The sequence below is a fragment of the Nannospalax galili genome, unplaced genomic scaffold (genome assembly GCF_000622305.1).
Source record: "Nannospalax galili isolate Female #2095 unplaced genomic scaffold, S.galili_v1.0 scaffold930, whole genome shotgun sequence".
NCBI classification, from domain to species: Eukaryota; Metazoa; Chordata; class Mammalia; order Rodentia; family Spalacidae; genus Nannospalax; species Nannospalax galili.
Window position 1 is genome coordinate 1,414,303 of NW_008329328.1, and position 22,854 is coordinate 1,437,156.

Genomic DNA, 22,854 nt, shown 5'->3' on the forward strand with positions numbered 1-22,854 from the left:
CCCCCCCGGTCATCCCAGCAGTCTGTTTCCTTAAACTTCTGTCACTGCCCCCAAACTTTATAGTTGAAAGTTGAAACAAATAAGGACTTGGAGCTGTCTTCCTGACGGACGGGAAAGCGCTCGCTTCCTGATCCTGAGGAGCTGTAAGTGCTTACAACCTCGGAGTTAGGATTCGTAATGACTATCACCTAGATCCTGCAGCTAAACTTTCCCAGGCAGTGTTGCGCGTGAAGCCTCTGGATTCTCGGTGTGTTTGTTGACATTATCTGGAAAGCAGGAATGCAAAACTGTTATTTACATTTGTGTGCATTTTCTGTTTTTAAAAAGCATGTTGATATAAGGTATATAAAATTAAACGACCTTTAGAGGAGACGGTCCCTTTGTTGTTTGGTCTCCGTGTTTGCCTTAAACAGTGTGCCACTTCTGTAAGTTATCTTTTGGTGAGTGTTAGCACTCTTAGCCTTTATTTCAAAGTATTGCCAAACAGGTGTAGAATACCTTTTTGCAAAAAAAATTAGTTTTTCTGTATCTAATATTGGTGGATAATTCTACCATCTGTAGCTCAGAGAATTGTGCTTTAATTAGTAAAGTATAATGGCTAGTAATTCACATCTGTACAAAAAAAATAGCTACTACATTTTTTACAGCAAAGGGACACTGTCTGGAGGTCATTTGGTTTTAATCTAAAGTTTGTTCCTTTTCAGCATCTGACAGTTGTATTCTTTAATGTAGTGTGTACTGTTTACAGGGCAGGAACACTATGCCTCTTGTTCACCTGTTTTTCCTAGGACCTAACTTTGTGTCTGATACAGTTGGCATCATTTAACGTTGTCCTGGAACTAGTGTTTCTTGAGCAATTAAAAATATTTGTGCCTCTTTTGAAGAACTAATAGAGACCTCAAAACGCCTGCCTTTTTTCCATTTAACCCTGACCTTCCCAGATCTTTATCCTTCCTCTTAAAAAAATGCTCCACCTGTTGGCCGGAAGAGCATTTACAGCTACCTGTTCAAGTGATTTGTTAAGTGGGTATGAGCTGTAGAAGAGGACCCTAAGTGAATTACAAGGTATCCCTCATGACTGGCCTTGGTGGACAGAGCATTAGTATAGGTTTGCCTTCTCTCCCCATCTTAAAAGATCAAGAGGGGTAGAAAAGGGTGGCAAGAGTGTGGACTTGTCTTCTTTGTTTCTCCAAGCAGAGACTGTTGGGCCCAGCATCAGATAGTTGACACTTTTTGATAAAAAGGATCCTAGGCAGATCTGTTGAGATCTTGGACTGGGAGTGGTAATCCTCTAATAGTGAGTGCATAACACTGCTCTTACCTCACAGTATGTCAAGGATCATCTGTAAAAACTTCATGACTGCTGAAACTGCACCTTCAAATTTCTCGTTGCAAATATTGTATCATAAGTGATATACAAAGTTTTATAAGCCAAATTTTCTTCCAGCCCTCCATCATTGAGAGATCACTTGGAAATAGTCTGACACTAGAAGAATTATTGTGAAAAGTGCCTAGGTGCCTAGAAAGAAAAGAAATCCTAGTCTGTTTTTACTCTTGAAATGGCATGTCACTGAAGCTTTGGGCCCCTCCTCCAAGATGGTTTACTCTTCTACCTTGACCACCAGAGTATACTCACTAATGCTTCTCTGTGGTACTTCTTCATTTCTTATGGACTCAGAGATGGCCTGATGTTTTCTGGGGATTTCATGCCAAAGTATTTGTTGATGCCTCTATTCCTTCAGCGTGCCACCAAAGTAACTATCCTCTTATGAGGTAGGACATTAGTTTTCAAACTGCAAGTCATGGTCTGTGAGTGAATCGGGTAATAAATTTAAGAGAGTCCAACAGGATGTTTTTGTTTTTGGTAGCAGTGGTAAGAACACTCAAAATGCTTTTTTATTTTTTTTTTTAATGTTTGATAGAGTATTGTTAACTACAGGATTGATGTACCAATCTCTGGAATTTGTTGTCTTGCATAATTGGAACTATGTTCTTAGATTAGTAACTCTTCATTTTCCCATCATCCTACCCACCTGCATCTTCTGTTCTCTCTGATTTAAGGAGTTTAAATGTTTTGGATAGCTCATGTAAGTGCAATAACACATTTATCCTGCAGCAGGTTTATTTTACTTAGTGTGATACTTTCAAGGCTCATCCAAATTGTCATATTTTGCAGCACTTTCTTGAAAAAAGGTATTTTATTTTTATTATTTTTGTTTAATGTGTATGAGTGTATTGCCTGCGTGTATGCAAGTGCACCCGTGTCATGGAATGCCTGCAGAGGTAAGAAGAGGGTGTTGGATTCCTCTGGAACTGGAGTTATAGATGGTTGTTAGCTACCGTGTGGGTGCTAGGAATTGAGCCCACGTCCTCTGCAAGAGCAGCCAATGCTCTTAACTGTTGGACCATCTCTCCAGTCCCCTTATTTATCTTTTGGAAGAACAGATTTGTTTGTTTCTATTTCGTTAATTACTGTACTGATTATAATTATTTCCATTGACTGATTTTAGCTGGTCTTGTTTTTCCAAGTGTATCAATAAGTTATTTGAGAGCTCTGATTTCCTAATATATAGGCACTTAGAGCTATAAGCTTCTCTTAGAACTTCCTTCATTGTATCCCATAGGTTTTGGTATGTTATGTTTTCACTTTCTGTACTAGGGATTTTTTGATTTCCTTCCTGATTTCTTCATTGACCCATTCGTCATTCAGAACTGATACTTATCTTGATGACTTTGCGTATGCATGTTCTGTAGTTTCTCTTGCTGTTAATTTATGTTTTTATTCCATTGTGACCAGATAGAATACAAAGAATTATTTCAGTGTTCCTGTATTTGTTAATCCTTAATATTTTATGTCTTAATACATGATCTGTTTTAGAGAAAGTTCACTGGGCTGCTGAATTCTTCAGTGTTTGGATGGAATGTTCTGTAGATGTCTGTTAAGTCCATTCATTTAATTCAGATGTTTCTCTTTGTTTGGTTTTTTTTTTTTTTTTTTTTTGGGGCAGTGTAAGACAGTGTCTCCCTGTAACCCTAGCTGACCTGAAACTCACTATGTAGACCAGGCTGTCCTTAGGTTTACCTGTCCCTGCCTCCTTGAAGGCCTAAACCACCATGCCCAGCCTTCTTGTTTGTATCTTTTCCTGGGTGATTGATGAGTAGGGTATTAAAGTTGATAGATTTGTCGTTGAAGACCTGTGAGGTTGGCCTTATGAACAAGAGCAACAAGTGTGCACAGTGGGAACCCACTATGATACACACTGAGCAGATGTCGAAAGGCATGATAGGGTGGGCCTGCCTATATGCAGAAGCTCTGGGAAGCAATTGGGAAACAGTCTGAGTAGATAAAAGTAGAGAAAGGTGTGGTGAGTGCTGTGCACCATGGAGATGAGGGCTGGCCCTGCTGGAGAAAAAGTGTTCCAGATATGATGTTGTACTGAATAGACATGATATCAAACACTACTTTGTATGGTTTGATGGTGCGCTTGGGGGTGGGGCCATGGACTTTTTTGAAAAAAACAGTAGCAACCAAACAATAAAAAACTGGTCATAGTTTGGAAGAGGGCTTGGCACGTGAGAAGTGCTTAGCTCTGTATACTAGAACAGTGTTGACACCTCCACAGAAAGTGCTTAGAAGCTGCTAAACTGTGTGTGATCTTGAGCATAGACACTTCACTTTCTCCCTCACTTCCATGTTTTGCAGTTTGAGTGTGACAATTTGAGTAAGATTGATTTTTATTCTTATTCTTAAACATGCCTGTTTCACCTTTAATATCCTAGCCATAGGCACCATTTATTACACTATTTCATTGGGAAACAGAAGTTCTAACAAGTGCCAGGCAAATACCTCATTTTGCCCCTTAATGGGGATGATGGAGAGGTGAGTGAACTTCCTGGGTGCTCTGATGCATGCTGGGAAAACAAGTACAAGTGCTGGTTGTTGTTCAAGCTACACGTGATTTCCGAGTATGTATTCTGTTTATAGCTTGGTGAGTGCACATTAAAATACTGCTATGACTAGGGATATAGCTTGGTGATAGAGTTCTTTCCTGGTATGCATAAGGCCCTGGATCAGTTCCCCCCAGTATTACCAAAAAATAAATAATTTAAGACTGATCAAGGAGCTCTGTAATGCATAGGGTGATAAATGCCACTCTTGATTTCTTGTATTATTGTTAATGACTTTTCCAGATATTTAGCAGTGTCATCAGACTTGAAATCTGATTCCAAGTTTAGGTTATTTGCACTGAATGATACGTTATCAAATGTCCTGTTAAAGCACTCAAACTGTGCTGGTTGGAGAAGTATCAGAAAATAATGTTTAAAAGCAAATGTATGAAGATGCAAATGACCATAATGAAACCATTATTTTGTATAATTAATATATGCAAATAAAGTGTGCGTAAAAAAGAAAGCAAACAATCTAGCTATTAAAAATAAGACTTTACGGACATTAGCATACAAGCCTCTGCATGAATTTCTGCTTTGCTTTATCTTATTACTTACCAGTGCCATGCTTTACATTTTTTCAGGAAACTACCAAACTTATACCAAAGTTGTGCTATTTTGCATTCTCATTAACAGGGTGTGGCATTTCTAGCTGATTTATAGCCTTGCTGACATTTGGTATGGGAGTATGGTCCATGGTAATATTTCCTTGTAATTTTAATTTGCATTTTCGTAAAGACCAATGATTTTGAGAGCGTCTTTTTGCGTACTAACTTGTCACCTATGTGTCTTTTCTGTGATATTTGTTAAGATCGTTCATCCAGACTGTTTCATTTTGAGAAATCCATATATGTTTTGGATGTGTTTTTATAAAATTCATGCTTCAAAATATTTTTCCCAGTGTGTCTTACTAGTATCTTTTGAAGAACAAAAACTAATTTTAGCTCCAGTTTATTTGTTCTTCAGTAGATGGAGTGCACTTTTGGTGTCATATTTAAGAAATCTTTTTTACAACTAAGGTTATAAAGGTTTCCTCCAATTCTAGAAGTATTGTAAGTTTATATTTTATATGTAGGTCTGTGACCCATTTTGAGTTTTATTTGTGTGTGTGTGTGTGTGTGTGTGTGTGTGTGTGTTTGTATGTTGTTCCAGCGTACTTTGTTGAAAAGACTACTGTTTTCTTGACTGCCAAAGCTGTGCTTTTTCAGTGGTCTGCGCAGTTTTGTTGGTGCTGTAGTCCATCCGTCTGTCTGTCGTTAGCCAAGGCAGGCGCCTTTGAGTTCTCCAGAACCCTGAGAAATGGTAAGACCAGAGTGTCAGCTCTCTTGTTCCAGTCTCAGCTAGTTTAGTTCTTCCAGGTCCTTTGACATTCCACGAGTATTAGAACCAGGTAGGAAATTTCTACCAAAAATATACACACAGGAGGTTTTGATTAGGACTACATTGATCCACATACGATTTGAGAATTGATGTCTGGATTGTAATTAGTATAGATCAGATAATTCTTTATGTCACTTCAGGTCGGGTCAGTTGCATTTGGTTTATCACCCCCCTCCTCCCCAGTGCTGCCATGCACCTTTGAACACCTGGTGATCTTTGACTGAATGATAGGCGTGAACTTTACCTTGTTAGGTGCTGGGTATTTGTATATTCCTTCTAAGTATTCACGGTATGTGTTCTGGATATAATTGTTTAGAGATAGGATCCTTTTTTTCCTTTTTAAAAAATGTTTTATTTATTGTTTTCTGTGTATGGGTGTATTACCTCCATGTGTGTAAGTGCACCCTTGTCGCTATGCCTGCGGATGTCAGAAAAGGGGATCAGATCCTGTGGAACTGGAGTTATAAATGGTTGTTAGTCGCCATGTGAGTGCTGGGAATCAAACCCTGGTCCTCTACAAGAGCAGCCAGTGCTCTTAACTGCTGAGACATCTCTCCAGCCCCTGAGATAGAGTCTTTTAATAGACAGGTTATTTAATGAAATTATAGCAGAAAACTTCCCAAACCTAGAAAAGGAAGTGGACATCCAAACACAGAAGACGTGACCAGAGAAGAAACTCCACAATATTTCATAGAGTATCAACAATACAAAGTAAAAACATATGCCAAAAAACAACACAAGAGTCAACGAGAGATAGGATCTTTTAAGCTTTTACAGTTTATTAGGCAGATCCAGAAAAATCTGCATTTTAGAGCTAGATATTCCTGAGTCCTTTACCCAGTGCCCTTGAAGGATGATTATTCTGTTTAGTAGGTGAGCAAACACTTGTAGCTTTGGAGTACTTCATCCTATACCCATGTTAACTCACTGCTGAATCCTGAGGAAACCAATCCATGGAACTCTGAGGGCTTTTCTTGTTTTCATTTTTTGGTTTTATTTGCTTTGGGTGGCTTCAGTAGGATAAGTGTTGGTCCTGTTACTCTGCTGTTGTTGAAAGTAGAAGTCTTTGCCAGTCCTTACCTTTCAGCCCTGCTCACCTTTATAAACTTTGTCCAAAGCTAGCTTTCCATCCCTCTGGCTCCAAGATATGTACTAACCAATAACCAAGATTTAGTCAGGCTTTTGTTTTTGTTTCCTTTTGTTTTGTGGTGCTAAGGATTGGAATCAAGGTCTTAACTGTTTGAGAGTACTCTAAATGCCATACAAATTTGAAAATCATGTAATGTCCAGGACAAATACTGGTACACTTCCTTGCCCTATCACTGGGTTTTAGCATTTTCTCTGAAAAAGCATGCTTTAATGGCTGCAGGACATACAACCTAACATAAAGCCATAGATTTCTTAAATTTTTGTCTTTAACTTACTAAATAAAGCTATTTGAGCCTTACAGCTTTTCTGTTAACAAACAAGATTGTGTATCACAAATTGCTATCTTCAGAAAAACTGACACTAAGCTTTTGTTACTTAGGGAAAGACACTAAAGGCTGTATTTCCATGATGGGCTACTTTCAAATTCAGAAGTATTTAAGAGCTCTCTGTGCTGGATCTTGAGACAAGAGAATGGAGTAAAGAAAGCAGCTCTCTGCGCTTGATAAAGCCTGGCTGGGGTGTGCTGGAGGGGTACATCAAGGAGAGTATGAAGTGTGGCTTTGATGGGGCCACAGCAGGAAACTGAGAGGAGCAGAAGCTGAGGCTGAAAAGAAGGCTGACTCCAGGTTCTTCAAGAGCTTTTTAGTAGGCTCTATGGTATTGTGGGTTGTTGGGTGAGACTTGGGGGTGGGGAGAGGAGAACACATACCTACTAACCCTAGATAAGGCACTGATGGCAGACCAAAAACCCAGTTCTACTGAAGTCAGCTTGGCAGACAGATGACTTTATTGGAGTTACAGGGGTATGGATGAGGGGCTACTTACAGGAGTAGGGACAGTGCAAAGAGAGCTGAATTACTGAACCCAGCCTGGGTGCCGCCTGAAAGTTACAGGCTTGGAGCTCTCTGAAGAATGCAGGCAGCTGGGCAGTTGAGTTGCAGTTGGGAGGAGACCTGTGGATCTTGTTAATTTCAGGAATTTCATAGATCTGGGAGCCTTCCTTCTCCCTCTTCTGGGGGAATGTTTCAATTCAGAGGAGATTGCTACACAGTTAAGTCCAGAAATAGCACTAGGTTATTTCTTCTATATCATTTGATAATGACCTAAAAAGCAGGCTGAAGACAAGCCCACACTGTGGGGGGAGGGGTGGTCTTTGCTAGCCCAGAAAGGAGGGTGTGGGCCAGGGCTTTAGAGGTGAAGAATCCTGTATATTAAAAGGTCCTGGCCTGGAGGTAGCTGAGTCACCCAGATATCTAGGATGGGTGAGTATGTGAGGAAGAACCCCTGTAGGAATATTTCTGGGAGAACTGACCCGGATATTACAGCTAAAGCCCTTAGGTAGTCTGGCATTGATGCAGTGGGAACACTAGGGGTCCAATGTGGAACAGCATCCTGGCTGGGTGTGTGAATCAACAGCCACAAATCTAAAGATGGGAGTTAAAAAGCAAGGTGTAGGGTGAGGAGACACTGGCTGTGCCCCAGAACTCGATGGAAACACACTGTGGGAGAGGAATCCTGAGAAGGAGCTGTGGACATCAGCGGCCTGCTGTCTGGGCACCTTTCAAGAGAGGGGAATCTGAGAGCTAGATGAAGCTGTTGGTTTACCAGGGACTCTGGGATAGCAGATGATGAACATGTGACAGACGGGAAAGACACCCCCCAAAAAGGTTTTTGTGGTTAAATAAATGCCACAAGCCCCTACATGTTTGTTATGGCTTATACGGTGCTTGACTCTTAATTATAATTTTTAGAAGAAAGGCTTGACCTTGGAGAGCACATGGGTTTGGGCCATTTAGGTACTGTTTCTTTTTTTTTCTTCTTTTAAAAATGTTACATTTATTTGGATGCAGCTATACACATGCAATCGTGGCGGGGGGGGGGGGGGGGGGGGGAAAGGGGGGCGGACACAGAGACCGGAGGAACACTAGGGTTTGCTGGCCTCCAGCCTAGTTCCAGGTTCAGTGAGAGACCCTGTCTCAAGGGAGTAAGGTAGAGCATGAGAGAGGGGGGGGTACGTGTACAACTCACGGGAGTTGGTTCTTTTCCTTCTACCATTTGGATTCCAGGGATTAAACTCAGGTGGTCAGGCTTGGTGAAAGGCACCTGTACCTGCTGAGCCATCTCACCACCAGCTTCCTTCGTTCCTTTGGGTCTCATGTAACCCAGGCTGGCCTTCAACTTACCGTGTAGCCAAGGATGAGCTTGAACTTTCTGATTCTTTTCCCTCCACTTCCTGAGTGCTAGGATTACAGCAGTGTGGCTATTGTGCTTGATTTTATGTGGTGCTGGGGCTGGAACTCAGGACTTCACACATGCTAGGCAAGCATCTGTAGCCCATTTTTACATGGTTGTCCTATGGCTACAAATTATCACTAACTGAACATGTGATAGATCAATATTCGAATAATAATCCTGCATCTCCACTTGGTTGTGTTCCTTGGGTCATGTTTAGGAAGACGAGGAAGGAGTTGGGGTATAACCACGTGGTAGTGAGCTTGCATAGCTTATGTGAGGCTGTGGGTTCTAGTCCCAGGACCAATGAGAGGGAGGGGAGGGAGCAAGGCAGGGAAGAGAAGAGGGGGAGAGATCAGAAACGTGTACTGAGCAGTCTTCCAGCCAAAAAATAGGCTTAAAAAAAATTTTTTTATGTGTATGACTGCTTTGCCTACATGTATGAATGTGTACCACGTGCATGCAGTGCCTGTAGACATCAGAAAAGGGTGTTAGATCACCTGGAACTGGAGTCATGGATGGTTGTTAGCTGCCATGTGAGTGCTGGAAAACTAACCCTGGTCCTGGGCAAGAGCAACCAGTGCTGTTAACTACTGAGCCATTTCTCCAATCCCTTGTTGATTTTTTTTTTTTTAAACATTTGTTTTTTGGTACTTTAGGATCAAACCTAGGGTTCCTCATACATGATAGACAACAGCTCTACCAACCCTAAGAGTTGATTTTGATACATCATTGTAAGTAAGCAGAAAACTTGTTATTTGACTTTTGTTTTGTTTTTTTTGTTTTGTTTTGTTTTTAGTAGCAGTTAACCCCTTTCTTTCTGAACAGAATGCTGATTTAGCAGAAACCCTTAAGTGAGAGACACCCTGACCATTTTCCTCGAAACTATTAGAAACCATTAAAAAATCTAAGATGTGGGCTGGAGAGGTGATTCCTTGGGTAAAATGTTGGCAACAGAAATATGAGGACCTGAATTCAATCCCCAGAACCCATGCAAAAGCCCAATGTGGTAGTGCAGGCATCTTGTAAGGCGCAGGAAGGTGGGGCCAGGAGAATCCTCTGATGGTGGTGGGCCAGTTAGCCTGGGTTACACAGCAGAAAATAGCAGAGACGCTGCCTCCAGCAAGGTAGAAGGGGAGGACTCACACAACACGAGTGTGTGTGCATGTGTGCATGTTATACACACAAAGAAACCTGAGATGTGATTTTAGGGGAGGACTCACACAACATGAGTGTGTGTGCATGTGTACATGTTATACACACAGAGAAACCTGAGATGTGATTTTAGGGGAGGACTCACACAACACGAGTGTGTGTGCATGTGTACATGTTATACACACAAAGAAACCTGAGATGTGATTTTAGGGGAGGACTCACACAACACGAGTGTGTGTGCATGTGTGCATGTTATACACACAGAGAAACCTGAGATTTGATTTTAGGGGAGGACTCACACAACACAAGTGTGTGTACATGTGTGCATGTTATACACACAGAGAAACCTGAGATGTAATTTTAGGGGAGGACTCACACAACATGAGTGTGTGTGCATGTGTACATGTTATACACACAGAGAAACCTGAGATGTGATTTTAGGGGAGGACTCACACAACACGAGTGTATGTGCATGTTATACACACAGAGAAACCTGAGATGTGATTTTAGGGGAGGACTGACACAACACGAGTGTGTGTGCATGTGTACATGTTATACACACAGAGAAACCTGAGATGTGATTTTAGGGGAGGACTCACACAACACGAGTGTGTGTGCATGTGTGCATGTTATACACACAGAGAAACCTGAGATGTGATTTTAGGGGAGGGCTGACACAACACGAGTGTGTGTGCCTGTGTGCATGTTATACACACAAAGACACCTGAGATGTGATTTTAGGGGAGGACTGACACAACACGAGTGTGTGTGCATGTTATACACACAAAGAAACCTGAGATGTGATTTTAGGGGAGGACTGACACAACACGAGTGTGTGTGCATGTGTGCATGTTATACACACAAACCTGAGATGTGATTTTGTCCCACTGGAATTAATCACAAGAGTCTCAAGCTGGGGTTCTTAGAGCTTCATAAATGTAGGAAAAGGTCTTAAAGTATCTGTGAAAGTAGATGGTACTTTTCCAAAGTTTGTAAGAGTCACAGCTAAGAAAGTTAACAGTAAGAGCTGGAGAAATGGCTCAGCAGTTAAGAGCACTGGCTGCTTTTGCAGGGGACCCAGGTTCAATTCCCAGCACCCACATGATGGCTAGAACTGTCTGTAACTCTAGTTTCTGGGGATCCGACACCCTCTTCTGACCTCCATGGACATTGGAAGACACAGGTAACATACATATAGGCAATACACTCATACATATAAAATAAAAAAATAACTTTTTGTAAAGTTAACAATAAAAGGTAAGCCCTTAGAGTGTCCATGGTAAACTCCGCAGTCCACAGGACAAATGCTAACAAGCTGAGCAGTGTGACTGCCGTCTTCCCAGCTGAGGTGCTGGCACGCCAGCCTTGTGAAAAGGCAGAGGCAGGACTGGCTCTTCCTAGAAGACTTCCTAGGGCAGCAGGTAGTCAGGCAGAATTACCCCAAAGAAGCAGCTCAACTTCAGGCTTTGAGGTTCTTTTTTAAAATATTTGTTTGTTTGTTTTTACTTCTATAAGGCTATGTGTCTGCAAGTGCATGCAATGCCTTCAGAGGCCAGAAGAGGGCATCTGATCTAGAACTGGAGTTGCAAGAGGGTTATAAGCTGCCCTGTGGGTGTTGGAAACTGAGCCCTGTTCTTAACTGCTGAGCCATCTCTCCAGCCCCAGGCCTTGAGATTCTTGACCTTTAGGCATGATTCAAATTAGTGTAAATATTCTGCATCCTGGCTAACAGAGTTGGGACTACCCTGGTGGTCGGATCAGCTAACATCCAAGTACAGCCTTGGAATGGGAACTCTGATTGTGAGGTGTAATTAAGGAAAAGTATCTGCATTCGGATTCTTACTGTGTTGGAATGGTAACAGGGAGTAAAGGATTTGAATCACTGTCCTTCTGACTCTGCAACACAGATGGGTCCCTGTGAGTGCAGCAGGTGCTTTGAGTTATAGTCCCTTGGCATTGACTTTCTGTCTCTTTGGAAAGCACTTTCCCTGTTATTTGTTGGGTAGTATAGTACCTAGGGACGAAAGACACGAGTGTCTCCTGCTTCTCACAGGCAGACCCTGGATTTTAGACAGGATGAACATATGGTACAATGGTATAAGGGGATGTGTTTACTCACCTCTCAGGTGCTTCAGGCACCGAACAGGGCACCACCACCCTAGCAATACACATGCTTCGGGGCCAAAGCCTTAGACTCCCTTGTACCTGGGAGGGGCCACTCCAGAGCATGCACAGTCTCCATGGTGGGCATGGCCTCCCCAAGTGTCCTCCAGACATGGCACTGCAGGGCAGTTGAACGAAAGTAGCCTCTGTGTGGGAGCCAGCTCCTTTCTTCCCTGCCCTCCGCAGTATTGGCGACTAGAGCGCTGGCAGCAGTACAATATTGGGGAAGAGCAGAGCTAAGTCCTGAAGCACGGGTGCCTGCAATAAGGAAGAGTTACTTATTCCCAATATTGTTTCTGTAGGAGAACATGTTCTGTTTAGGTTTTGAATTGTAGGGTGCCTGAGTATTGTTAGTGACCAAATCAGAAGTCACATTAGTAACTGGTATGCTTCCTTCTCGGGTTTGTGAGAGAAAACTAGTTAGGTTCACAAACAGGGTAGGCCTTTATATGTCAGGAAATTAAAGGTGAAATGCCAAAGTGCAATTGCATGATTTTTAAAAATTAGCCAACATAAATTCAGAGGCCCAGAAAATGGATGTCTTATGCCGTCCTTAAAACGTGAAAGAGCAAGGCCAGTGAGATGGTTCAGTGTAAAGGTACTTGTACCACCAGCCTGACAACTGGAGTTTGATCCCTGGAACCCACTTGATAGAAGAAATAAATGGACTCCCAAAAGTTGTCCTCTGACTGCCACACAGGCACCATGGCAAGCTCCTTCCACCAGATAGATGAGTACATGGGGGAGGGGCCAGAAAGAGCAGGTCTCCATTCTAGTTACAGCTCTCCCTTGTCCAGTGTTCATGTGTCCAGGTCAAAACTGTGGTCTCTCTTGTATTTTGGTCCAGTAATACCTGATAAAACTTTCTGAAATAATAGAAATATTGTCTGTACTGTTTGAGACTAGAAAGTTGAATTTTATTTTATGTTAATTTATTTAAAGTCTAAATAACTATGTGTGCTTAGTAGCCTACTGTGTAGATAATATGGTTTGTTCTCTTGGAGAGCCATAATCTTCTCTACAAGTCCTGTTTTTGTTCTTTTAAAATCTTGGTTTTTCACATGGGCCTCTAGTCAATAAACTAGACAGTGTGAATAATGTTTTGTCTCTGTGGGCCAAAGTGACTCAAGGAAGTTACTTGACCTAATCCTGAGAAGCTCATTTATGCAGTGTTAAAATTGAGATTGCTGATTAATAATGTTGTAAGTACCAGCCTGCTTAGAAGCAGACATCCAAATCTAGCATGCTAGATGCCAGCAAAGGGCCTCGTCGGGCATCTGGACAGTAGCGTTGAGTGGAATGGGCAGCTGAACCATGGCTTATGTCTAGAAATCCATTTCCCCACACGGCAAAACACTAATAACCAAGTTGGGGGGGAGGGGAACGACACATCTGTTTTCAGTAGAGCTCTGGCCCTCAGAATGACTGAGGGGTTGTCCAGGAGTTGGTAGGAGAAAACTGGGTTTCATAAGGAGTGCTATTGGTTCTAGCAACAGAATCAAAACTATTACACAGGCCAGAGAACAGAGCCAGCGGGGGAATGGAGGACTTGGCCCTGAACCTAGCTTCTGGAGGGTGACTGGAGACGTGACTAACTATGTGGAACCCTTTGCTGCCTTGTTCTCTTAGACCTGACCATCTGAATCCAGACCTGCCCCAGGTGTAAGGAGTCTCCCCCACTGTCTGGGAGGAAAATATAGTACTTTGTGGCTCAGTACACCTTCTGAATGATTTAGCAGCAGGTTCCTTTTCACCAGAAATCAGGTACATGATGGGAGGACTTTTGAAAGTGGAAATTTCTTTGTTCTAATTTATACAGAAATTGACAGAGGAGCTTTCTCAAAGTATAATCTGAGTGGGAAACTGCTCTGAGTCTTATGGAACTAGATTTTCCTAATGAGTACTGTGCCGCCCCCCGCCCCCCCCAAGAATAGAAATTCAGAAGGCAGTGTTTTATAAGATGCTTAGCCACATCTCAGATTCTCCGCTCTCATCTCTCAAGGAAGTTTTTAAATGTATAAGAAATAGGGGAAATTTTTAATTTGTACTGCTCACAAATGCTACTTACAGGCTTTATGTAAGTCCTAAGATTTTGAACATTACTACCTTTAATACTGTGAATGTTTTGCTGTGTGACTGTTATATAGTCAGCTTTTTACAGAAGAGTTGCATCACAAGATTTTTATTGGTCTTAATTTCAGATGACTATAAAGAACCTCACCTTTGTTCAAACCTGTGTTAAACAACTTACGGCTTATGTATGCAGTTGTTCCTAGGAACGCTATATAGTACATACAGCAGAATTCACAATAGTCTATTATGTGTGTCTTTGTCTTAATTCAGCAATTCAGAGATTGTCGAGACAGGGTTTTTATATGTCTTCTTCAACTGCTGAAAGATTTAATGACTTTTATTTTAGTCTAGTGAGATAAAAAATACTCTCAGTGTGGTGGTGCATGCATTTAATCCCAGCACTCGGAAGGCAGAGCTCTGGAAGTTTGAAGCCAGCTTAATCTACAGAGCAAGTTCCAAGCCAGCCAGGGCTACATAGTGTGAGGCCTATCTTTACAAAAAAGTAAGATGGGCCTGGAGAGAGGGCTCAGCGGTTAAGAACGCTGGTTGTTCTTGCAGAAGATCTGGGTTTGAATCCCAGCACCCACATGGCAGCTAACAACTGTTTGTAACTCCAATCCCAGTGGCTCTGACAGCCTCTTCTGACCTCCGCAGGCATTGCACGACACAGGTGCACTTACCTACATGCAGGCAATACACTCATACACATAAAATAAAAATAATAAATTTTTCTTTTAAAGTAAGACATACTAATTTGGGGCTGTGGATAAGTAAACCACAGAAAGCAGAACCTCAATAGGAGGGATGCTGTGTTAACCTGCATGCTGCAGTGATCTAGATAAATTTCACTCTACCCTAACCTTTTTTGCCTTTGATGCCTGTAGGCCAGATGCCCCTCTTTGGGTGGGCTAACTGAAACTGGTTGAGTCTAAGATGGCTGTAGAGTGACTTCCACCCCTGTCCCTAGCCTTTAACTTCTTGATACTTCAGTGACATATCCTCAGTGCTTGGCACTTGACAGCTGCTGAGGCAGCAACTGGAAAGAACGGAAAAGAAGTGAAAAGTGGCTCTGTCTGTTCCTGGAAGACTTGAACAGCCCTTCCCTTAATTAGCCCAGCCCTCCCTTTCATTTCCTTTACTCCTGACTCCCAAGGGCTGAGAAGTTGATTTGCAAGTTTGTCTAACACTTGTACTGTTGGACATCTTCACTTCTGAAGTGGTGCTCAGCTGTATTGGTTCCCCAGTTCTGAGAGGTAAAAAGGACCCACTTTGAGAACAGTAACTGGTGATGCCTATGTGTTAATATTGGAATCAAATGATTCACTGTATTGCTTTATTTTTGTCTTTAACTGTGTTTCTCTCTGTTGCATTCAAGAAGGAAGTTAGGATAGGGATGACATCCAGACTTCATGATGTGACTAGGTATTTTATATGGGAAATTGTTGACTTGCTCTGTCATTTTCCTGTTATCACTCATTACTTAGGTGACTGAACCAGATCCTATTTTAGCCCAACTTTGGCTTTTAAAGATTCAGGTCTCTGAAGTCATGTGAACTGGAAGTGGGAATGAATGCAGATGTGGGGAAGTAGTCCTGAAGCACCGGAGGGGAAGAGCAGTTCTGAGCACTGCTGCAGAAAGGCGGGGGCCCAACCACAAGGACTTCATTTATTTTGAATGTTTTATCTTTTATATGTAAGATTGAAAGATGCGCAGAACTTTTACAAAGTTTAATTGAAACTTAGACCTTGTTAAAAGTCAGTGTGTTTTTCTTTATTGTGTCGCAGCTGTTCTGATATTTTTCTGTTTTGTTTGCTTAACGAGATGGTGGGCAGCTTCCTTTTCACTTAGGAGTGGTTAACTTTCTAAGTGTTCACTGATTTCAAAGCAGTTTGAGCTCTTTACCCTTTTGCCCCACTCTTGCTTTAAATATGAGGCTGAGTGGTTTTGAAAGCTAAGGATTTCTTTTTTTTTTTTTAAAACTAGGACAAACTAATCAAAGTTGCTAAAATTTAGTTCCATAATCAGCACAGATGATCTTGCTCGTTTTGGACACAGGTAAATGCAGGCCCAGTTTGCTAGGATTTTGCTCTCTCTTTTAGAAAGCTTGCTATCTGCTTAAGATCACTCTGTAACAGATGATGCCAGGCAGATAGATGTGTGTGGCCAGTGAGAGAAGGAAGAAGGTCCAGCTGAAGGAATCGGGATCAGTACAAGTAGACTCTGCCCTGCACCTCACACATTTAAGTCAATGACTGTATCCTTAGTTACATCTTAACTTTTGTGGTAAGGGCAGCCCCACTTCATCTAATACAGGGAAAGTCCACTTGAGAGAGCTTGAGGCAGTTGTGAACTTGTCACCGCTTTGTAGCTTACACCAATTTATAAGTAGCCTATCATTTCCTACCAGGATTGGCATCCTCTGTAGTCCTAGCAAGAAGGGGCACTAAACCACAAGGGTAGGCAGAAGAGCTTCAAAGGTACACGGGCCTTAAGTTGCCTGGCTTTGCCTACTCATGGAATGGACAGAGGGACCTGCTTCTGTGAGGTGGGTAGTGTTGCATTTTGTCAACGCTTGGGCTCACAGTTTCAGAGGGTACAGTCATCATGGCGGAGAAAGCACGAAGGCTTGCGGTGGCTCTGTCCATGGAAGTGGGAACTTCTGGTTCAAGAAGTATGATGGTGGGAAGCAGCCCTTTGAGACCTGCCCCCAGGGTTGCAGCCTTTGCAAGCCATGCCTCCTGTCCCAAAGGTTCAGGACTTCCCAGAACAGTGCCATCAATTGGGAACCCAGTGTTCAAGCACATGGGCCTGTGGGAAGCATTTCACATTTAAACCATAACAACAGGCTTAAAATGTTAGGATCTGTATGTGAAAAGTCATTCATTATGCTCAGTTAAAGACAAACAGCATGCCTGTGAAGACAAGGGAAGTGAGTTTCATGCCCCTGTTCTAAGAGCACTGGAAGACTTTAAAAAGTTTCCTGTTCCAGCAGGGCTTACCTCCGTGGGAGTCCTAGGTCTGTGGATGCTGTCCTACACCAGCCACATGACAGCTCTTCCAGATTTCTGCAGCTTATGGTCTTCAGTACGATGACTAAAGATCTCACATTTCTGGTTCATGCACCTAAATCAAGTATTTTACCTATTTAAAACCCAAACTCATAAGATGACTAGTAAAGGTTTGTTTGTTTGGTAGTTGGGTTTCAATTGAAAAACAAAACAAGCTCTTAAAAATTCATGTTTGTGCCTGGCATGGTGGCGGATGCCTATACTAGTACTTTCTGCGCTAGAGACACCAAAGCAGGAGGTTGTGAGTTTGAGATCAAGCTCTAGCTCCATAGTGAATTCGAAGCCAGCCTGGGCAACTTAGTGAGATCCTGTCACAAAAACAAACAAACAAAACCAACTTTGATGGGTTGGCTGGCTCAGATGTCTGCCAAGATTGAGCTAGACCCACCCAAATAAAAGGATGGATACCGAGGGTCAGAGTGCATACTCCCAGAAGGGAGCAGACAGCGGGGAGCTGGCTTCTAGGTCGATGTTAAGGCTGAGAATATGAGCTTATACATGCAACGTCTCTCCCTTCCCTTCCCCCTTTCTTCTTTCCTTTTTTTCTTGAATAAAAATAAGCCAAGCCAGATGCATTTGGGTTTTGCTCTGTGGGCAGTCAGCTTGACACTTCTTTATGGCCACTGTCTTTGTGCAAAGGGTCTATCAAATGTTTGCCCAAATGATCAGCTTCATAACTTTGCATTGACATATGGACAGTTGGTGTTTAATTGTAGTCACAGATAGTGATCCATAACCAAAACTATTCATACCAGCCATTGTTGCTTAAAGCATACAATTTCAGAGAAAGCACAAGTGTTATGGAAAAATCAGAGACCAACAGCCAGTCAGGTGAGGAGAGGAAGTTTAATTTGACACTAGCGGGACTGACACCACAAATAAAGAAGTCAGACCCCATGTTCAAGTATTGGGGGGCTCTTTATACTCATGTGTGGGGAAATGCAAACAAAAGGCAAAATGTCACATAGGTGACAATTTAGTAAAAAGTACATGTGATAATTAGGCAAGGTAACACATGGCCACAAAGGTTACAGGAATGAGAAACTTTGGAAAACAAAGACCTTCATCCTGGGCAACCACAGGGTCAGAATGGGAGACTCCTGCTCACCTCCCCCATACCTGTCTCTTAAGAGTTTTCCCTGTTGTAAAGTTCTTAATTGCTATCACATTGCAAAAGCTTTCCACCTCCACAATACAAGCAAGTTCAAATTCTATACAAAAGTCTTTACTTTGGTAGTTAACTTACGACTTCGTCAGAATTCTACCAGGTATCATAACTATAATGCAGTAAACCTGCATTATATATTTTCTGCCATTTTAGAGCAAAGAAGTTGTCTAAAATTACTGTGGTACACCAAAACTAAATTGTTAGAACCTTTAAAACATCTCCACACTGGAGTGTTTATGAGTGTGGTTTAATCCTCAAGGAGGGGCTGTGGGGGGATTATAAAAATCTGACAGGAAGTATAATCTACCTTGATTAGAATGCCCAGAGAACCCCTTTACTGAAGGATTCAGGTAATGAGTTTTTGAAGCAGCTTCTTTACAGGCGCAGCTCACAGGATCTCAGCTACAGCTCCTTTTAAATGGGGTTTGTCAAAATGAACACCTTGACCTTTCTATAGGCTATTGAATAGAATAGAGGAAAGAATGGATGAAGAATGAGATCTTGTCTTCAAACAATGCCCCATGGACAGACCGTCTCCAGGGTTTATATGGTACAAATGAGCACCACAGTGACTGTCTCTAGCTATTGTGAATCCTTTTCAACCTTTACATTTCTCTGCCTTTATTTGTGTAGGTCATATGGAGCTGAAGTCTGAAAAAAATGTTAATCTTTTGCCTTTAATATTTTTCATAGGTGGAATACATGTTGGTATCTTTTGATCATGAAAATAAAAAAGTCCAGTTGGTCCTGTCTGGAGAAGATGTTCTGGAAACACTGCAGGAGAAGGGGGAAAGGACAAACCCAAAGTAAGCAGACATGCCCAAGACACACACGATTGGTGCTTCTGGGACTTGTAGAATAACTGAGACATGGGACCTTTTCTTAGATTTGTAGAAGACAGGATGGCAGCAGTTAAGAGTGCAGGCTCTGATCCCAGGTTACAGGGTTTCAAGTGCTGGTTCCCCCATTCCATAGGTGAGCAACCTTGGACAAGTTACACAACCTCCCTATGCCTCAGTTTCCTCATCTCTAAAGTGTGGGTACAACACCTCAAAGGCATATTAAAACACTCGGTACAGTAAGCTAAAGTGTGCAAAACGTGTTTACTCTCATTAAACATTTGTTTAAAGACACATTGCTGAAATATAATTGAGATCCATTCCAAAGTGGCAGGCAAAAACTTGCAGGTGGTTTTTGCTTTGTTGGCATGGTGTTTGCATATTTCGTTTACGTAGGAATGCAGACAGGGCTAAAGGCTTCTATGCTCTAGTTCATTTTCTACTTAGTCACTTTGGAGAATCTGCATTTGAGTTTGGACCCCAGTGTTACGCTAAAAGCCAGTAAGACTCAGTTCCTTCTCTGTAGAGTGCACTAGCTTTATCCTAGACAGTAACTGCCCTGTGAGCATATCCAGTTACTTAACAGAACTTGGGACCCAACACTTTCAGACTTATGTAGTTGAAGAGCCATGGACATCTGTAGCCTTTTATAAGCTTTCTATTCATTTGTACCTAATAACTGTTAAAAATTTAAATACAAGCATGAATGCTTGTATTTAAGTGTACCATGTGGGTACATTGTCCATAGAGGCAGACAAGGGTATCAGGTTCTCTGGAACTGGAGTTACAGATGGTTATTAGCTGCTATGTGGGTGCTGGGAACAGAACCCAGGTCCTCTGAAAGAGCAGCCAGTGCTCTTAACCACTGAGCCATCTCTCCAGCTCCCATGGCTATAAAAATTTTGAAACAACTTTTTAAAACAGAATAGTTGAGTGGAGTGCAGCTCAGGAATAAGAGGAGACTAAAATAACTTCTCTGCAGCCATCCGACCCTCTGGAGACCAGAGTATGGGAGTTACATGATTGAAGGGACGCCTGGGCAGCCCTACGGAGGAACCATGTCTGAGTTCAACACAGTCGAGGACAACATGAGGAAACGCCGGAAGGAGGCTACTTCTGTATTAGAAGAAAACCAGGCTATTTGCACAATAACCTCATTTCCCAGGTTAGTTCCTACCTCAACATGTCCCAGCAAGAGTACCAGAGCTAGAGGTTATAAAGGGAACAAATTGTGACCCGAGCATTTCATACTACAGTTCCTCCACTTTAAAGATAGTTCATGCCTTTTGACATTGCAATACAACATTGTCCCCTACAAAGTTCACTTAAAAACTACACACCTGAGTTAGAGAGAAGTCATTTTTGAAGTTAGTTTACAATTTTGTGTTGGGTCACCTTCACAGCTACAATGGGGCACATGTAGCCCATGGGCCACAGTTGGACTTGCCTGCTGGCGTTTGATAGATAGTAGGGCTGCAGCAGAATTGCATGCCAGCTTCAGATAGTGGGTGGTGGCTATACAAAAGACTCATGAGAGCACTCATCTGGGCTGGGTGGGGAAGACCCTGTGACTGGCAATGTGGGAAGAGTACAGCTCTGCCCTCGTGGAGAAAGCCGTCTCTCCTGCAACTCTCACTGGACTAGAGCAATCACACTTGCTTGCATTTTCTCAAAGGAGAAATAGTGAAGTATTGTGAGCTTTGGCTAGCAGCCCCCACAGTGCTCTTGAACTTAGAGGAGGGAGTATGTTTTCACAGCCTGCAGACACCTTGCCCAGGTAAGATGAGAACAGAGAAGAGCAGCATTGGAGCCTCAGATCACCTTTATTCCTGTTGTGCTGTTAATAGATGTGAACAGACTGTGTCATGTGTGTATTATGCTGAAAAGACTTAGGATTTGACACTAAATCTAATTATGACATAAAAACCTGTAAGTAAACATAGTGAAATGTGTTCTTGGATTAGAATGGGGGTATATGAGTATCCTGGTAAACGTAGTGTCCCTGTGTAACAGAGTTCTGCACACTCATAAATCTCATCTATGTCATATGTCTGCCACCTCCAAATTCAGGAGAGCTATGGGGGCTGGTATCCATGGCCTTAAAACAGTAAACTTTTCTGATGTTGCTTTTTCTTCTGAGAACATGGGCATTCAGAATCATATGATTGATCTGATCTCTGAGGAGTTGTAGTTTTTAAGCTCCCCATAGTAATATCTACGTGTAGTGTTAACAACTTTAAGCCAATGATCAGATTATCTACTGAGTGCCCGTTCTGTACCAGACTCAGACAGGCTTTGCCCTACAAAGCTGAGGGGGCTGTGAAGATTAATCAGATGCCCATATATTTGATAATTATCAAATTGGGGAGTGCTGTGGGTTGTAGACAAGGCTATGTGATAGATTTTGGGGTGAAGAAGGCCTCTCCAAGGAAGGAGGATTGAATTGACATCCAAAACTCGAGGCGTTTTTTGGGAGATGGAGCAAGGGAGTGTCCTAGGGACAAGACTAAAGTAACATGGACAGGTATTTTGGAAATGAGGAGAGTGTAAGTCTGTTGGGAAGTAGAAGGCAGGTTAGCTGGTGTGATCAGGAGGTACAAGCACTGATACAGTGAGACAGGGCAGGCTATTAAGAACTTTGATGATTACTCTGAAAGCTGTGTGAGGCCTTGGGAATCTGGGTTGGGTAGATAGTAGCTTAGGTGAATAGTATCACCCTTTTGCTTTGTAGCCCATGTCTAGGCCTGGCATGAGGGTGGCTGCCTAGCAGGTGCTAAGGGCTTGCTAGAAGAGGAGAAAGGGAATTCCCTCAGGGAATATTTTGGTGACCTGGATCTGAGGGTAGGTGGAATCAGTGGAAAAAGTGAGTGGACCATAAAATGACAGAATTGGCCAATCTGCTGGCAGAGAAAAGAGATGTGAAGGATACTGCTGTGTGTAATCACTGGAAACTGTCGGGTAATAGAGTAGCAGTCAGTGAAGCAGGCTGCAGGTATTATTTGACAACTTTCAGAGACCTTGAAAATGTAGTGTCTAAACATTAAGAGTTATACATCTTGCTTTAGCAAACTCAAATAGAACAGGAGGTTATAACCCAAATCAGAACTCTGTTAGTGTGTGATGCTTGACTGCTCTTTCTGGGCCACAGAGTCAAGTACGTGGCTAAACCCTATTGTGTTGTCTTACCTCAGCTGAGAATAGCATTATGTGGAGCAGCTGACATCTGGAGAAAGTGTTTAGCTCCTTCCATTAAAAAGAAAAGAATTGTTGGGCGTGGTGGTGCACACCTTTAATCCCAGCACTTGGGAGGCAGAGGCAGGCAGATCTTTGTGAGTTTGAGGCCAGCCTGGTCTACATAGTGAGTTCCAGGACAACTGGGGCTAAATAAATAAATAAATAAATAGAATTGAGGCAGGAGTGAGTTCCATTCTAAAATTTGTCTAATTCTTTAGAAAAAAACTGAAGCCTAGTCACATGTATTAGGACAGGAGGTGTTTTGGGACTTGCAAATAAAAAAAGATTAATTATTACTGATTTAGTTCTTCAAGATCTCCCTGCAGGGGCCGGACAGGTGGCCCAGTAGTTAAAAGCATGTGCTGTTCTTTTGGGGGGCCTAAGTTCAATTCCCAGCACCCACACTGGGTGGCTTACAGCTGCCTGTAACTCCAGCTCCAGGGG

General features: G+C 42.3%; 1 protein-coding gene across 1 annotated transcript in view; it reads left to right on the forward strand.

The window, feature by feature from the left end:
* Positions 1–22,854, forward strand: part of Gclc (glutamate-cysteine ligase catalytic subunit) — a 41,508-nt gene that overhangs the window by 580 nt on the left and 18,074 nt on the right. Inside the window, exons 2-3 of the mRNA XM_008836541.2 lie at positions 19,031–19,143; positions 20,159–20,341. Coding sequence (XP_008834763.1) covers positions 19,031–19,143; positions 20,159–20,341 — 296 coding nt within the window. The remainder of the gene's footprint in view (positions 1–19,030; positions 19,144–20,158; positions 20,342–22,854) is intronic.